At 38.8% G+C, this 19,407-nt stretch overlaps 1 protein-coding gene across 1 annotated transcript in view; it reads right to left on the reverse strand.

Annotated features, from left to right (window-relative positions):
* PCNX2 (pecanex 2) overlaps positions 1-19,407 on the reverse strand; it is a 151,868-nt gene that overhangs the window by 46,701 nt on the left and 85,760 nt on the right. The window contains exons 22-23 of the mRNA XM_085055491.1: positions 12,583-12,692; positions 8,186-8,314 (exon numbers count right to left, since the gene is read on the reverse strand). Of these exons, the coding sequence (XP_084911617.1) occupies positions 8,186-8,314; positions 12,583-12,692 (239 nt within the window). The remainder of the gene's footprint in view (positions 1-8,185; positions 8,315-12,582; positions 12,693-19,407) is intronic.

A 19,407-nucleotide genomic window follows, 5' to 3' on the forward strand; every position in this document is an offset into this window, starting at 1 on the left:
AGGAAATACAAGACTAAGAAAAAGACTGGTCTTCCAAAGAAAAACAGTATCAGAAATACTAGTTTAGTTCACTACAGGGTTTTCCATATTTTTCACCGAAAGATGAAAGGAGGCAAAAGAGGAGCTAACCAATCCATTCAAGTGCTGCAAACCTGCAAGTGCAGCATCAGTGACACTACACTGAAGAGCACCAAAAATCCTACTCCTACTGTGCAGCTGTACAGAATCCAATCAAAACCAGGGGTAACTTTCAATACCTCTGGTTATTTTACGGGAAGGAGTGTTGAGAATGTTAATAATTTACAGCATTCATTTTGGCATCCTCTACAGTATTCTTCAGACTGAAAACATCTCTGATATTTTGAGAGCAAACACTTCTAGTCAAAGGACTTAAAAAGAAAAAAGAAAAAAAGTCCCTCTAGCTTTCATCCAGTGCTTACCTAGTCCCAACTAGCACAAAGTTTCAGAGGCAATTCTCAGTGGCAATGGTGACACAATTCTGCATTTTGCATTATCTCAGAAAGAAGAGATAGTTTACATTTTACTCTTATAAGCCCCAAGGCAACCTGGGTCCAGTGGATACCTTTATACATCAGATAACTAAGACCTGAGCATGCTGTAGCATGAACTATTCCCTGCAGCTATCGGTATACAATGTGTATTATCACCTCAGTGAGAATGATTACACTTGCTGAACATCTCCTCCGTGATCTCAGCTTTACCAGTTTTCACATTTTGACAAAAGTGGCTTGAATAGGAATTTCCTTGAATGGTGTGTTTGAGTTTAGTACTCCGAACCTCAGCTTGCCCCTAAACATTTGATTGAGTTAAATCTAAAACAGGATGTGATCACCATTATTCAAGTGAATGGGATGAACACTTGCTGAGAACGCTTATTCTTATGGAAATTCAGTCAACCCATTTCAAGGGGTTTCTGGTATTTGACATGATAGAAATTTCATGAGTTAACTTGATCTCATTAGATTTACATAATTTGGAAGCTAATGATTAGATGAACAGCATTATAAATCTTTAGTGCTACTGTATATCTTCATAAGCCCTTAAAATATTACATGTGCCCTAATTCTGATGGGAGTCCATTCTCATCTTTCTATTATGTCCTGTTGCTGCCTTCCTTTCAAAACATATTTAAATGCCCTTCTCTAGCACACTCATGATTTCTTCTCCTCTACAGGTCTGAGTTCCTGCTTACCAATGTCTGTTGGGTTACCCCCTCGGATATTTCACTGCATGCCTCCTTCTTTTTGCCCACCCACCCCTTTCCCTTTCCATTTATTCCACTTATGGTTTTGATCTCTACTTGTGTTCCTCCTGATCTCAGCATGCATTCCCTTTCTGATGTCTCCCTTCTGTCTTTGCTCTGTCCTCTTAGAATGATTCAGTGAATTGCAGTTGTGAATGCATCTTTTACTCGGCAGGGAACTACAGAGCACTGAATCAGAATACATTCTCAATTAATTATCACACATATGGCTCCTATTCAATTAGCCTCAATTTGTTTTATTGACTGCCAGGGGCAAAAATTGGAGAAGAAGAGACGTTACCAGTTAAAGAGATACTGCCAAACAGTTAAACTACATCTTGGAATTTTCTATAGCCTCCCTTAAGTGTGAAACTCTAGGCAACTCTGAAAACACTTATTCTAATACCAGACCTACTCGATTAAAGGTGCCTGGTTTTCTTTAGCCATCCCTTCTCAAGTTTTCTCAGCTCAGTATGACTCCACATGTGGAGGGGAGGGCTGGGTTGGAGAGGAGGTGTGCTACAGCAAGTGGCCAGAGGGGCACACATGGTCACTTGCCCGAGGGGAGATCACAGCTCAAGACACCGAAGGGAAGGTAGTTTCTAGCAGTGCTTCTTTTAGCCAGGGGCTGCTCCTGAAGCAACACCTCCCACACCTGAATGCTGTGAGTTGGTCACTCTACAAAGCTCTGCATTGAAAGGGATTAAAGACTCCCAAACCAGGCAAATATTGCAGGTACAAGTCTGTGGGCAGTACTGGTGGTGTGCAAGATGGACAGTGCTTAGACACGAGAGCAGGGAGCAGGCAAGGAAGGGTCTTGAGAACACAGTCAGATGAATAAGTCTAATGAGTAACATGTAATTTCAGAGAGCTTGTGAAGAACTAAGGCTGAAGTACACACAAAGATGTTCTTTGTTCTTCAAACGTTTTGGTTTTCTCTATTCTCTCCCCCGGTGCCAGAACCACGGCCACAAATGCCTCTGGAGAACAGGACACAACTTCCCAAAGACCAGTTTGTACTCATTCTTTAAAGAGAGGAGCATGTTTCACCCCCTCCCCCTTCCTCCAAAAATCACCTCTATTAGGAAATCTGCCAATCTTAAAAGAAGAGCAACAAAGGAAAAAGAGCAGCAGCTTGCTAACATGCCGGCTTTTGCACCACTGCCAGCCAGGGAGTGCCACTTACAACTGCATGAATGCTATTCTCAAGGACACCAAGTTAGGCCTAAGCATCACTCAGTATAGGCTGTAGTGTACCAGTGCTGGATTCTCACAGACCCAAGTACCTTCGAAGTTTCCAGAAAGACTCTCACCAAATTCTACATGCTCTGTAAATAGCATCAGTCAGCCTTTCTGATTTGGAGACAACACACCAAAAATTCAGATTAAGAACCATTCATTCACTGGGGGCTATTGGCTTTGACCTGAAAGTCCCATGCACTAATAAGCACCCATTTCAGGTTTATCTACATGCTGATACTTATTTATACTATTTTGCAGAGTGCAAATTCACTCTCAATAAAAGCCTGGAGGAGCCCTGAGGCCAACTCGGTGAAGACCTCTCTTAAAAGAACCAGAGCCACCAAAGGGGCCAGCATTCATCAATGAGTAATAACTGTGAACAAAGGCACCAGAACCTCAGCTCACTCCACAGTAAAGTCATGCAACTGAAATACTGTGCTTCTTGCAGGTCAGTTCATAAAAGCAGTATAGAAACAGAGGCAGCCAGAAAGAAACACAAATATTTGCAGAGAAATCAATTTGGAAGAAACTGAAACAATTGCAATGGACAGTAAACTCAAGGCTACAATGTGGCTTTCAGATCTGGTAGCTGGAAGCTTTCAAGAAAGTTTGAAACCTAAGTAGGGCAGTGACAGTAGTAAGAGCATAACATACCTGAAATGATATTTGAGGAAATAAGGCAAACACTATCTCCTGTCACTTCGGGAGGAAAAGCTTAAGTTATAGTATAACTGTTGACTTCGGAGGTTAATGTACCTTTCTTTTAAGTATTCACTATAAATCAAAGTTCAAGCCATTACAGAACTATAAACATCTGCTGCAATTGCTCCTCTGTAAACGTCACTACTATGGAGGTCTAAAAACTTGAAAAATCAAACAACGATGCAAGAAAAAGACTAAGTAAAAGAGAAATCCAGTCCTAAAAAGAACAACTTGAAAGATCTGAGTGTTCAGATCCCAAACAAGGCCCATGGACAGTTATGGGTGAATGATATTTTGTGTTTGGAGCAGGGGTTTTAACAGCTGTAACAGATGAGCAGGCTCACAGGGAAACCAGAGGCACCAGCGTGTGTTAAAAATAAGCATTTGGAAGTGGAAGGCCTGTTATTTTATGGGGAAAAAGGGAGGGAGCAGACAGGTACTTTTCACAGCTCCTTTTCCCTCACATGTGCATAATGTGGGGTCAACCAGAATTACGTGTACACTGGGAAAACTCTTCCCATTCCACCTGCAGGCTGTCTGCGATGGGCAGGTTAAGTGAGCTGGCAGGAAAAGTGAAGAAAAAGCCATCTGTGCTACATCTGAAGCAGGGCAGGTTTTCCTCACCCTCCATTCCCAGTTGTATTAACCCTCCAGGTGGTTATTTTCCAGACCACAACGACTGGAACAATAACACAGTGATACACTTCTTAAAAAGATGGAGAAAAGAAAGGTTTGCTCACCTAGTCCCAAACACAGAGAGGCATCCTATAATGCCAGTCTGAGATAACAGGCAATTTAATCACAGCCTCTTTAGAGACACCTAATTAATTCAGTTATACCGCACTGTAATTCATTCAGGGCGCTTCAAAGCAAATGCAAGCTGTGCCTTACCCAAAAATAGGCACTGAACCAGAAGAATAGAAACAGGAAGGTGTGGTAGAGACAAGCAGCTTGTAAACAGTGGAGTCTCCAGATTCCTGGTGGCAGTTTGCTGTTTGTGTGGACAGGTCACAGCTGTGGCAGGGAACAGGCTGTTTCACGTGATCCAGCTGTTAGACCCACTGGGGAATAAAAGTAAACTTCCCACTCTGTTCTGTCACTGTCACATCCAAGATACAAAGCAAGATAAGAGGAAGGGAGGAGAAGGACAGAGTCAGGCTGCAGCATGACAAAGTATTTGAGGAAAAAAGCAAAAGCAGGGGAATTGAACAATAGAGTTTGGACAAATACTTTATGCTTTAAAGGGCCTATACATTAAACAAGATTTACTGCTATTTCCTTTTCTCTCTCTGATATTACAGCCTAATCATTCCAACAGCTGCAAAAATAAGGACTAAAAGAGCACTCTTCAAACTGGGAAGCAGGACCCAGGCCAATGTCTGGACAAAACCAATGTTGCAGCAAACTTTTCTTTGTTAAAAAAACCCCCAAAAATAATGAGAGAGACAGAAATAAAAATTCTCATAGCTGAACTCCCACAAGGTAACCAGCTCATGAGCAGCAGCCCAGCTTCTCATTTTCCACCCCTCTCTTTTCAACAACAGTAGCAGCAAAAGCTGCAAAACCGTGATTGCAAGAGTTCTTTCTTATTCACTTTCCTTAATGCCTTAATTTTTCTTCTTAGTCAGCCTTCCTTTTCCCTTCTGAAAGATCCCTGGCCTCAGTGATGTATTGGTGCACTAGGCTCTGCATGCAGTGAGTACCAAAGGGCACAGGAAAACAAACAGCATCTGCTGATTGCAGGGAAGAACACCCATGCTCTGTGCACACACCGTGAGAGCACAAACAGGCACAGCACGAGTCCTGAATTTTGAAGAGCCTGTTAGGAATTTCACAGTTTGCTTACTATCAAAATGAATCCCTATTTCTTTTTTTACCCGCTGTAGTTCCTTCAGCTTCTTGAAAAAACAAACAAGCCACCATTTTAATTCTCCAAGACTTTCAGCTCCAGCTTGCATCCTCTAGAGTGGCAAAAGCTCAGCCAAAGAAATCTGAGGATTCAAACTCCTCTTTAGCCATCAGAAAAAGTGGGACCAAAAGAAACCTGGAAATGCAAGATACATGTGTGTGCATTCAGAAAACACCAGGTAGGGACTACCAAACTGACACTTTAAGGAACAGATGAATCAGTTGCTCAGCACTCACACTACTAGCCTAGTAGCCCTGTTTTATTAATAAACATGGTACTCTGTACTTGCTAAAGTCCTAAGTTTCAACTTTGGATTCACTAAACCAAAAATGAACTGGATTTTTTCCTTCCTCATCTAATTTCAGGCTGTTGGCCTGAATGAGATGCAAAAATAATTTTTCCTGAAGTGAAACAAAAACGAAGTTTCCTTGACAGCAGAAAAGTGTGTGAATACTGATGAACAGAAATGACAATCTAAGAAAGCAATCTAATATATGACTTGAAAGAAAAGCAATTTTGATATCTAGACTGCTTGTCAAAATTGCTTCCAGTTATTCCAATTAAAAGATTAAATTATTTAAAAAACCCCCTAGAACTGAGAATATCTAACTTCATGTAAGTGTAAATGAATTATTTGTAGCTAATATGTGATAATTTAACGTAGTCATCAATATAGCAAGGAAGTGTTTGAAAACGAGTATGCAAAGCAGGCCAAAAAAGGCAATGTAAAGTACATCGAAGGTAGCTTCCCCCTGGGCAAAAGTTCCTGTCAACAAGCAGTGAGTATGAAAAAAAAAAAAAAAATCTCCAAGAGCTTCTTCATATAAACTCATCTCAGACCACATTGCAGTGAACCTGTGACTTTCCATGAATACCCTGAGCTGAACTTGGGGAAATTGTTAATGCACCCCAGAAAGCAAATCTGTACACCAACTTCCCCATCTGTTTGTTCTGTTTTGTCTTATATGACCTTAAAACTCAGTGCACATCTGACTGTAAGGAACTGCAGCCCAAAACCAGGCCAGTGCAGGAGCCAGAACAACTTTCCATTCCAGCTCAAGTTCCTGATCCTATCTAACTCCACAGATCCAAAAGAAAGCAATTATGCCATCCCTTTGAATTTTCAGATGTTGAAAGGTCAAGATTCAAAGCAGTACGGCAAGGCCTATTCAGTTCATTCAATTATTTGAAGTATTTTGTAGAAAATGTCCTTATTTTAAACACAAAATTACTCCTTTTCCTTGCCTTTTTCTGTCTTTTCACAGTGTCCTTTTAATAAACCAGGAGTTTTTCTGTCCAACTCTCACTCATTCTGGTTAGCTCCCCATGTGAAATGGAAATAAGACAAAGGAGATTCAGAACCACTAGAGACAAAATGAATACAAATTTAGGAGGAGTCATCACATGTACGTAATCTGGGATGCCACAGGTTCAGGCAAAGATTTATTTCACTTTGATGACAATCTGAATCTTCTAAAAGGCTGTTTTCTACTTCTGAAAGGTTTTTGAGAGGTAAGGTTGTGGTTTTTGTTTTAGGTGAGATCACAGAAGAGACACTAGAATTTCTAGCAAGCAACAAAGCACGATTTTTTACAAAGAGAAATGTAATCCTTCAGGTTGAAGACAAAGCTGTAGTTGCTGCTTATTTTGACAGGACAAGCAGGGGTGGATTAAAGTATTAAAAGGGTTTGGGTTTTTTGCACTTGGGTTTTACAGTTTATGGATAAAATAATTACCTGGCTTTGAAAAAACATTAGCACTAACTTCTTCACTTCCCTTAGTGGGAATCACAGATAGTCTCTATGGATGAAAACAAGACACACACCCCCCCCCCCATATTTAGATATCAACCATTTTTTGGTATTTCCTGTGAATATCTCCTGTTAATTTTGTATCAAAAGATTAGACAAAGCAAAAGCAAATACAAATGACCCCCTCTATTTCCCTCGACAATAACCTAGAGACTTGACACTGATCTACCTATATGGCAATGATGTGCCTTCAACAGATTTTGGTTCTCCAACTGGTACCTAGAAAGGGAACTAGATGCCTTCAAAATGCTCTGCTTGAAGTAAAATGTAGCAGATGTTAAAATCCCCACTTCCCACTTAATATTTTTTAATGTTTCCATTCAAACATGTATATCTGTCTGTGAGATTAGTGGTAGCTTCCTGCCTTTTCAAAACTGCCCTCAACTTTACTCCCTTGAAACAATTAACCTGCTGACCCAGGAAAAAAAGATATATGAGAGAGAATTTTGTTAAGATCTAGTTCCAGATCTCAACAAACCAAGTACAAAACTCAGTTCCCCTCAAAAGGTTTCCACAAATCTCATCACATTCAGAAACAAATGCAAAGCCTCTTTATACTTGACTTTGACTAATTTCTTTATGAGTACATATTCACTCACTTGACACAAGTCAAAATGCAACAAAATAAAGCTCTTCAAACTAAACAGATCCTTTACCCTAAGAGATTGAAAATGAATCACTAATTTCTAGTTTTGAATTCTCTTGAGGTTCTCAGACACACCAGCAGCACCAACACAGGAGGTGCAGTAAGGCTCTCACTGGTGTGGCCAAGCCCTGATTGGCCAATGCAATTTTCACTCTGTGCCTCCTATCACTGCTCTGCAGCTGCAGTTACCTGCTGCATCCCACAGGGTAGCATTTAATCAGGCTAGTTAGTATAAAATGTATTTATGCAGTCTGACTGCTAGTGCCAAAGGCTTCACAGATGTAGCTGCTAGCACTAGCTAGCAAGACAAAAAAGGCTGACAACTGGGAGTTTTACTGCTTTTTTCTTTTTCACAGCTTCATTACTGTGTGGCTGTACAACAAATGCAACATGACACCTCATCTGTAACATACTGATAATTGTTTAAATACATTTTCAGAAATAACCAAATAACCATGAAGAAATAGAACACCAGAGACAAGATTCAAAGATTAACCTCCCATGCCCTAATTTAAGGATGACCTTTGGAAACAAAAATACCACCAGAAATGAAACTAATGAGAGTAAAACCTTTAAAAATAACAAGGGTAGAAATTTTTGAATTGTCTTACTTGTAGTTTTTCTCCCAGAACTTGACTGGTCGTGCGTATGATGCGATAAAGATGACACTACCCAGAAATGGACTCAGTGGTGTAGAAAAGACTGAAGTGGCCAGAGTTTGAAAAAAAAGCATAGCAGAGTCTGAAAATTGCAAGTTAAGGTAACACAAATGATTTCATTATACTTTACAAACGTTGAGGCAGTTCTTTGAACCATTTTTCTTTTTTCCGCTTGTTTTGGAAAGCCCTAGTGTGTGGTGAAACTATTGCCTCTATACTCCAACCTGCTGGTTAAACGTCATGCTTTCACTTTAATTCTTACTGACAATTATATAATCCATGCTGACTGAAGGCTAAAAAATGTTCACCATTTCATACTTTTTGAAATATATATGAAATGAGAAGGCAAGGACAGGAGAATAGTAAACATCACACATAAACGTCATAACAAATGCCTGAATCCGTAGTTTACTTTAACAGTAAAGCCATATTTCAAACTGCTGGAAAGCAAGTTAGGAGATGGATGAGGATACTGAAAAAGATGCAAGTTAAAAGAAACACAATTAAATAAATGCAATAAAATAAATGCAAGCAAATGAAGTGTTAGGCTTAAATTCTTCATTAATTCATATCACATCCATGAAATTTAAGGAAAAAAACTTTCAAGTTGGCATAAGAGACAAGTTGTCATTCCTTAAACCCCTCTTGGGAGGGAGGTGCGAAGTAAAGAAGCCATGAACTAAGGTACCGCTATCAAGGTACAGTGATCAAGCACATCTCAAACTAAATTTCAGGTAAAATCACCCAATAACCACGATCTTTTAGCTTACCCTCTTACAGCAATACACTGTGTGTGTGTCCCACAATTCCTGAGACTTCACAAAAAAAACATGTTAACACAAATAGCATCATTCTTGGTACAGCACCTCCGTAAAAATGCTAGCTAGCCCTGCTTTCAAAGCTATTTGCAAAATCTAGAAACAAATATTTGCCAACAGTTATCTTTCTAACCCCTCACCCTTACTAAAAGACAGTGGACTGTAACAGTGTCTTTGTGCATTAGAGAGACTGAAAAATGAGTTGCCCCAAGACTCTAAAGTTTAAAGAAAGAGACAGAGAGCACAGAGCAGAAAGCAAGTGCATCAAAAATGTTAAACTGTCACATTACACTGTAGTCATAACCAAGCACTGGCTGTGAAAGATGAACAAGTATTTACAAGTGTCAGATAAGGGAAGGAGACACAGGAGCTGAAGAGAGGAAAAGAGAACAAAGAGGACAGATAAGGACAGCAAATCAAGTTTTTTAAAGTGGGTACTAATATCGTGATTGATTTAAAAATTGCCACCATCGTGAGCTAAGACATTTCACACTCTGCTGTGAACTGTTTACGTTTAGACATAATCAGTAGCAACAAGGTTTTTTCCTAAAAGACGTCATGCTGTACTAAATGGATGGCAGAAGACATTTCCCATTTGACTTGTGAAAAGTGATTTTAACGGTTTCATATCTGTAAGTGTGTCATGAGAGCAAGCAACAGCATCTGACTCTCTTACATTATAGTTAATGTGTGCAATGGGCAATTATCTGTCATGGGGTTTTTTTTCATTTAAGGGTATCCAATTTGTTTGTATTAAGTTTGTTTGGTTTTGGTTTTTTTTTAATACCAATGCTTTAATGATGTCTAAGTAAAAAAAAGAAGTGTCAAAAACTTACAGGCATATTTTCTCACAACAGGACCCAAGCCAGGTGTCCTGTGGACCATCTTTGTTAGGCTACATTGTCTAGAGGCAGAACTTGTTTCTTTGTGAATAATGGATTTATTTTTTCTAACACAGCCAAAATCAAATTATCTTAAAACCCTTCCACATGAAAAAGAACATTGTCTTTGAGGATTAATTCTTGCAATTTAAAAATCTGTTTTAATTCAAACCAGCTTCAAAACAAGTAAGTGAAGACTTGAAAACAAGTAAGTGAATCTTGAAAATCTTCCACCCCCTTCTTTTAACACAAAACTATGCAGTAAGGCCAGTCCAAATCCTCTGTTTCTCAAAACCCACATTTTAACTTGCAATTACTAGAGGCCCCTTCCAGGCACACAATCACTTAGAGGATGGGAAAAAGGAGTGTCACAAGGCTCCATTTTCTGATGTCAGAGCTGTAACCCTGAAACAACCAAAGCATAAACTCTCCTAAACAGGATAATCATAACTACAAACTCCTGTTTCGCTTTGCTTTTTTATTTTCTCAATTTCACTGTTCACTTATCAGGTAAAATTGTCCTTTGAACTACAAACTACATTGACTTTCTCAGTGCGCTGATATTTATAAATGCATAACCTTATCTTACCCTTTTAAATACTAGGAAGTGAAGTTGCAGATCTGTCCTCAAGTCAGAAGCCCAGTCCCATTCCTGGTGTTTTGGGATTAAGAGGGACTTTGAAGAGTCAGCCCAGTCCATCTAGCAACCACAAGCAGGATCAGCTAAACCTACATGACTCCTGTCAGATATTCATCTAAACTTCTGAAGATCTTTAATGGTGGAGACTCTACAACCTGCACCAGGAAAAGTTCCACATGCATTGCCCTTCATGCTGGACTAAAATGTATTAAAGCACTCTGAGCTACTCATGTACTCATAGCAAAAGTTCAGCCAGGCACTTTGAAATTTAAAAATTTACATCCTGTGTGCAGAAGTGATTGAAGCAATTAAGAGCCACAAATAATTAACTCTGTAAAGAAATGGCAGGTTTAGTACCTCTGCAAACTGCAACATGCATTCATCATTACTGTTTGCAGGGTTATGATAACAACAAATAAAATTACTGTGCAAAGAGGCAGAGTTATTGCTGTTGTGGGAATATTAACTTCAGCATTTAACCAGTATCTTAATTGCAACATTGCCTTAGAAGACAGATTTGCATTTACAAAGCATACTATAAATATAAATAATAAAAAGCTAGGCTAGATCACCTTAGCAATAACTCTGTAAACTAACAAAACTCTGGTTTAACTACTTTCCATTTTGCAAAATTTAATTGGCATTTTTATCAAGAGCAAAGTTATCACTGCAGAAAATATTTGTAACCAAAGGGACACTTGTTGAAATATAATCTTAGTTCTTAAATGTTTTGCTAAATAACTTCATATACACTTCCCCAATAGAGATGAAAATATTTTTTTTGTTGTGAAATTCTAGAATGATTTGCTACAAATAATCTAAAACTCTTAGGACAGATCACTGCTTTTATAATGCTTTCCTTCTATAAGAAGACAATCTAAAGCCTTTCTTCTGGGAGTTATTCTGTGTGCACTTCCCTCTGTCTGAGGCTCCCATTTATTCTTCCTATCTAGAAATGTAAGCATTGTTACTCAACATTGCAAGTGTTTCACAGCAAAGAGCAGAGGGGGAAGAAATCACTCAAGGGAAAAAAAAACCCCAACCCTGCAGGATGAAAGGGACAAAGACTTAAGTGCGTATATCTAATAAATGGTACAAAGTAAACTCTTCAGTCGGTCTGAACTAAAAACATTCAGTCAACCCTTCTTCCACAACTTTGGTTAGCAGGGAAGGAAGAAATTAAAAGTTAGTATCTGATAATGCCTTAGATGTCAATAAAGTTAAATTTGTTCAGTTAAAATGTTTATTTTTTTATTTTTCTGTATTCAATCAAGTTTTTAACTCAATTTGACTTTAAACTGAATCATTTTTGCTCTAAAAATTCAATATACATTTTTAACACTACAGACATTTGGGGATCATTGAACTCTGTGTTTTACTCCTCATACCCACAAACCCTGGAGACAGCCCTGGAACAGGCACCAAAACAGACTGCTGCTGAAGGACTGCTTGGTGCTGACAAACAGATATTGCTACTCATAAAACTGACCGGAAATGTTAGAAAAGAGAATGCTTCTCAGCACCCCAATGAAAAATTTACATTAAAATGTAAAAATCTAGCTGCTTCTGAAGTTGAAAAAAGAAAACCAGGACATTTGCAGCAGAAATTGGCTCACTGAAGTGAATTTGTATCTGGCATACCAACTAGAAGCAACTGAGAAAGAAACTAATATTTGAGAGCTCAGTCAGCCATAAGCCCAGCAATATGTCTGTCACAACATTTCTTTCTGCATGCATCAAAACTCGGTGCTGAGGGCTGGGGAAGTAAGTGATCTGCAGAATGTGGCTGGGTGGGAATAAACACACCAGTTTGAGTCAGAGTTCAGTTTTCCAATTTCAGATCCTAAGCAGCCAAAAAAAAAAAGAAAACTGTTTCTCAGAAGATGTTCCAAGCATTTTCAAATTTTAAAATAGTTACCTAGGAATTTCAAACCTTGTTCAAACACTGTAAATAAATTCCATACATGAAGAGGAATTTAAGAATAAAGAAAAACAAATTTATAAAGGATATGAGGTATTGCAAAGAGCTGAGCAAAAACATGGAACGATGATCCCCAGGCAATCTGCCAGGGAGCTATGTATGTCATGATGAACTGCAACTTCTGCAGTAGGTCCCACAGCTGGAAAAAAAGGAAAAAAGAAAAACATGGTCACTTTTTAGGCACTGAGATAATGTCAAAATTATTATCTGAAAGAGACACTTAAAAACTGTGCCCTGGAATAAACATGAGATAAATTATATTGTATTATTAGCTTTCATGGGTATTAAGGTCTTACTTTCGTAAGGTATAAAAGTATATTCTTCATTCAAAATTCAAACTTGCAATGAGGTACGTTTTTAACCACACTGAGGAGGCTCCCAGATTATCTTTCAAAAGTATGTCTGCTCTAATTAGAAAGTGGGAAAACAGGTTCTGATATTCACTGACCATATATGGCCGCAAGTCAGACACTTACAGGAGAGGAGACTCCAAGTGAAATTGAATATAGTGAAGAGAGAAAGTTCAATGTGTGGCTCTGCACATGGAAACCAGACTTATTTCTCAAGAACACAACATTCCCATTTGTTGACTCAATGGGAGAAGCCATCATGATGTAAGCATATGCATGGCATTAATCATGAATTGTAGCTACATTTTCAAGACCATTGTACCATAAAAACATTGCATAAATATGAGTTTTTATTGTTGTGCAGTACAAACTGAAAAATGCAATGAATTTGCTTTTGCTTCCTGTAAAATATGCTTGGTGCTGCAACTAGCAGTTTCTGATTCAAGAATGATGTGTACTTATTCCCTGGAATACATTTTTTTTACCCCCCCTGTCATTTCCTGTGGCATCAGGCCAAAACAGATCTTATGTCTCATCTATTGCAGAGTGGGTTCCTGACAAACTGTCAGGAAAGATTTGGCCATCAACAGACATTAGTGCTCAACACACATAGAAGCTGACAGTGAAACAGGAGTATATGCAATATTTCATGCTCATATAGCAAATATATGTTGAATTTCTTAATTTTTTTTTTTTAAGTTAGCGAAAAACCAAGACTTTGCCAACATCCTGAAAGACATTAAGTCTGTATAAACACTTGTACATTAAAATGCTTCCAGGGAATGCTCCCAACCACTGATAATGTGCATATTTTTAAATTGCCAGAAAGTTGCCTGGGAAGGTTCTGGTCTGGCCCGGCTAACACAGTTCAAAGCAATCTCCAGAAATCCTTTTGAATGAAAACCTTCCATGGCTCATTTCTGGGTGGCAAGTCCATACCTCCACCTTGCATACCAGCTTCTCCATGAATTGCTGTAAATAATTGCAAATTAAACATGAGGGAAGTAAGAATGACTCGTAGAATTGACCTGTTTTGGTTTTTGTGCTACGAAACAATCAGAGCAGCAGCTGCTAACTCATAACCAGTGTCATGCTAGCTCCAGTTGCAAGTAATAAACCTTCCAGTCAAGATGCAAGCAGTGCTTCACACACTTTCTTTGCTTTGGCACAACTCAAATTAGGACCAATACACAAAGTATAGGTTACACTGCCTTTGCACAGATATACTATTTAAAGCCAGCAAAGCCCTGACAAAAACAAGCTGTTACAATCCCTTTAAAGCACAGCCTGGTTACCCCTACTTAGTTTGAGAAATTCATATCTTACTAACTTTGTTTTCTGTCAAAAATACTACACATGACTTGCATACATCATTAATGTAGGCAAGTAAAACTGAACTGAAACTCAAATGCGTATTTATTTATTTGAATCTTAATTAGCAGGTCGTGGGGTTGCTTTGTTTTGCTTCATTGTTATTTATCTGAAACATCACAATGAACAGCCGGAAGAAAAGTTTTATCTGCAAAAAGATTTAAGTGAAGGGCTGGAAAAAGGCTAATGACTTGCATTTGAAACCTCAAAATTCAAAACTGTAGCACAACCCAGTGAAGTTCTGCCTGTAACAGATTGAAATCACAAAGCCATAAATCACCCCAGCTGTGCTCAAAGCACAGAGTTCATCAAAAGGTTTTAAAATCTCAAATAAAATTCAGGTTTTGAATTTGCTAGGAAACCAGATCCAGGAGGACACCCTTTCTGGCTACTTATTCCAATACATAATTTTTAACTGTTCTTTAATATTTACACATTCTTGCAAAACAGGCCAAGTGGAGGCCAAGTTTCCTGTTGCATCTAACAAGTCCTACTCCTTCTGCATTCACCACGGCTTGAACTTGCTGTTGTTTCTTTCAACGCTTGCCTCTCGGCTAACACTTCCACAAGACAGGCAAAGGAGCTCATTTCCATCCACAAGAACATGAAGCAAGAACACTTTAGTGAACCTCTCTTGGCTTTTGAAAGCCTTAGACACAGCACTTAAAAGCCTAGAAATGTGTGATTTTCAAGCTACTGCTTTCATTAAGAGTTGTCGAGTGCCTCTGTTACCTCTTAAATCCCTGCTTCCAGGGCATGTTCTGCAAAACGCCTTCAGGGTAACATGCCATGAGCATTTTACATCTCTGACTATAATTGCTAAAGGTGATGTCATCTAGCAACTGCAACACTGAGATTTAGGAAAGGAGGACTTGGCTTTACATTTTCTCTTTTTCATTTCGCTAGAACCATCTGAAAAACTATTTCTCCTTATCAGTTTTATCCAATTTGCAATATGCTTTGTCCTGTATCTGATAGGGGAACTCCAGGGATTCACAGAGCTTTTCTCACAGAAAGAAACTGAAGCTGCTAAAAATTGCCCTTATAAACAGGGGAGGCTGATTCTCAGAAACAGCTCTTCTCTTGTTTCAGCTATAACTAGCTGCATTTCAGGCTTCAGTAATCTGAAGACATGAGCTAAAGAGGAAAACTTTCACGTTTTTAAAACTGTCAGAAACAATACAGAATGTATTGGAAAGACAGAGAAAAGCCAAAGCCCATCTGGAGCTGAATCTGCTGAGGAAAGAAAAAGGCAACAGAAAGGACTTCTACAGGTGTATCGACAGTAACACACAGACTGGAAAATAAATCACATGGACCTGCTGATGAACGGGGCAGGGCACCTGGTGACAAAGGGAAGGCTAAAGTACTCAATGCCTTCTTTGCCTTGGGCTTAACTGGTAACCTTGAGACCTGTGAGGAAGCATGGAGAAATTGAGACACCCTGCATAGCCAAGGGTTAGTTAAAGGCACATTAAACCAAAGTAGGAAAAAGAAATAATCTGTGCTGACTTTTAAGGCTCTTTTTATAACCATTTCATTAAGCATATATAAAAGGTTAGTTTTATTTAAGATTTCTGCATCCCACTTTAGAATGATTTATAAAAGAATATTTGTATTAAGTCTTATTAGAGCTTCAATATTTTCTATAGTTCAATAAGCAGGAACTATTATTTGTTTGTATTTTATTTATATGATTATATATTATTTAGGGGGCAGAGAAGTTCTTATATTCCTAGATATCTTTACTCATGTGACAGTTTTACACAGTAAACAGTTTTTAAAGTCTTTGATAAAGACTTTAAATTATCAGCATGTTCAATTATCAGCATGTTCAGTGAATTTAAACCAGCACATTCCCACTACTTTCAAGTGCAAGTGCAGAACATGCATCCATCTTTCATATTTATTTTATGTGACCACATATTTTATCTTAATCATCCTTAAGTCTTCTATGAGTTCTGAAGCCTCTACAGACTTCTGGCGTGTCAGCAAGTAATAAACAAAGCAAAGACTTATCTTTCCAGAATTTTCTTTAAATCTGGTTATTCTTACTTAATCAAATTTAAGTACCGTTACAAACTAGAATTTAATGGAAAACAGTTAACATACATGAAAAAATACAAGACTTGGGGAGTCTGAAATATCACTAGAATGGTATCTCCTTTTCTCAGTTTGGTAGATTTCAATAAACCAGGCAGAGATTAACACCTGAATTTAAATGACTCAATGTGAGATGGAGACTATGCAATGCTTTCAGCATTTGGCGGCCTTTTTCTATGTTTAGCATCTGTTGGGACTCTGTGTAGGAAGACTTCTTGGCAATACTGGGACTAAATAATGCATGAACATTAACATTTTCTTGCTAAGTTTGAATTTTTCTATGTTTTAAAAAACCTGTGTGTATATATATATACATTTACAGGTTTTAAACAAAAATAACTCTCACATATATATAGCTAAATGCTCTACACACAACCCAAAATTGAGAGATTAAAAAAGTTAAGTGCAGAAAGAAATTATTTCCCAATTTCTTTATATTCCTCTTTAGATCCTGAGAACTTGAGATAATTTGAACTGAGACTCTGAGAGGAGTATTTGCTTTTTCACGTTAAGATAATTCTGATCAACTGGTAACTCCAACTCTTGGAATTAATTTCTAATACCTACTGGTATATTTTTATTTTCTTTTTGGTAGATCAATAAAAATTACGATACCACAAGAGGGTGTGGTACCATGTATGTGTTTATGAAATTAACCTTAGGTGAAATCATTTTACTCTTTCTCATGTCTTTGCTTTGCAAATCATTGGCTTTTTGATTTTTATTTCATGCCATTTAAAACAAACTTCACCTATGAAACCCTACAAAACAAGAATTACTGGAAATACTAAAGATTTTTAATATTTATGTCTTAAGTCATTGTGACATTCAATGGTTGTATTTGGACAGCTGTGTTTGAACCTACAACAAAAACTTTCCAGGCTGTCTTTCTCTGCATATGCTTACAGACACTTGAAGACTTTATATGGTGGGCTTCAAAATCACTGTCTAATGAAATACATACAAGAGGATCAAAATATAATCAGTCCAAGTCTCTGATATCAAACCCTGGAGCAAAGACTATATTCCTCAAACACAGCATTCAGCACTTAACATTGACAGTGTACAAAACAGGCATGTTTTAAGCAGTTTGAGTAGCAAGCCTTGAAAGCCTTACAATTGAAGTTAAATGTTAACCAGCTGTAAGTATGATAAGGATTATGACAGTGAAATGATGATAAAACCTAACACAGCCCTGGATCTGCTCATGGCAAATGCTGCTTCTTCCTACATTGTCAGCTGATAGCAAGAGCCCAGGGAAGGAACCTGCAGCACTGCAAAAAGCCAGCTCACATAAATCCCAAGGTGGGGAAAAAGGACAAGATTAGAGCTCACCAGGTTAATATGCAAAGAGCCAGACAAGTGAAATAAATCAGAACAGCTGGGAAAGCACTCATCAGCTGCACTGATCCAAGCCTTTTCAGCAAAGCCTTCACAGGCACGGCTTCTGCCAACACTCTATTTTCCCAGAAATTTCCTTTTCTAAAGGATTGGGCCCATGCAAACCTCATGTAGCTGCACAAAGCCATGTGCAAGGTCCTACATCTGGGTTGGGGCAATCCCAAGCATAAATACAGGCTGCTCAGAGAATGGATTGAGAAAAGCCTTGAGGAGAAGACTTGGAGATGCTGGTGGATGAAAAGCTGGACAAGACTCAGCAATGTGCACTCACAGCCCAGAGAGCTAATTGTATCCTGGGCTGTGTCCAAAGCAGTGTGGGCAGCAGGGTGAGGGAGGTGATTCTGCCCCTCTGCTCTGCCCTGGTGAGACCTCACCTGCAGTGCTGCATCCAGAGCTGGGGTCCCCAGCACAAGAAAGACATGAACCCATTAGAGTGTGTCCACAGGAATAGAGTGCCTCTCTCATTAAGAACAGGCTGAGAGGGTTGCAGTTGCTCGGCCTGGTGCAGAGGAGGCTCCAAGGAAGACCTTAGAGCAACCTTCCAGTACTGAAAGGAGACGTACAGAAGAGCTGGAGAGATGGGCTTTTTATAAGGGCATGATGTGATATGACAAGGGGGAATGATTTTTAACTAAAAGAGGTTTAGATAAGGTATTAGGAAGAAATTCCTCACTAGGAGAGTGGTAAGGCCCTGGAACAAATTGCCCAGGGAAGCTGTGGATGCCCCATTCCTGGAAGTGTTCAAGGCCAGGTTGGATGGGGCTTTGAGCAACCTGGTCTAGTGAAAGGTGCTCCTGCCCATAGCAGGAGATTTGGAACAAGATGATCTTTAAAGTCCCTTCCAACCCAAGCCATTCTATGATTCTTGGTAAAAGTGGACGTAAGAAAAAGCACAAAGCTGTGCACTGAAATACTCCAGTTTTCTCTTTCAGTGCCTGCATCAACACATACAGAACAGGCCACTACCAGCATGAGCACACATGAACATAGTCCTCAGTGCACAGTGAGCCAGACTGACCCAGGGAGTGGGCATACAGCTCCCTGCACCCCCAGGTGAATTTGTCCCCTGAAAAATCACCAAAAAAGAGAGAGAGAAAACGTAATTTGGGAATAGCGTAAGGAATTAAGATTGACGAAGAGGTCAGTGACAGAAGGCTGAATGAAAAATCAATTAAACCATTCCACCAATATTAAAAGGAAACATGAACTCTACAATGCTCAAGAGAGTTAAGGAGTCTATGGAAAATACCATTGGGATTATCCTGTCAAATATCAGATGTAGCCTTGGGTATTTTCCTCAGCAGAAAGGGTCTTAAAAGGGTTTATACGCTAGATATCAAAAGTTGAGGAAACAGCTCTGAGCCAAGAGGGTACAGATGATTAAGACATTGGATTTCAGCATGCACAAATGGCAAGGAACGGATTAAAATATGAATTAACGACTTAGTGCCAGAAGCTTTGAAGTGAAACATCAGATTTAGAGAAGGATGGAAAATCAGAAGAGGAAAGGAAAAAAAAATTAGGCTCTTGACTTACAAGTAGCACCTAAATCAATGGGACATGCCAACTAAACAAGAGTTTTATTGCCACAAAGGCAATAAAAAGATCCAATAGGTTAATTACTTGACT

This window comes from Lichenostomus cassidix, chromosome 3 (genome assembly GCF_008360975.1).
Source record: "Lichenostomus cassidix isolate B80296 chromosome 3, HeHo_3.0, whole genome shotgun sequence".
Lineage (NCBI taxonomy): Eukaryota > Metazoa > Chordata > Aves > Passeriformes > Meliphagidae > Lichenostomus > Lichenostomus cassidix.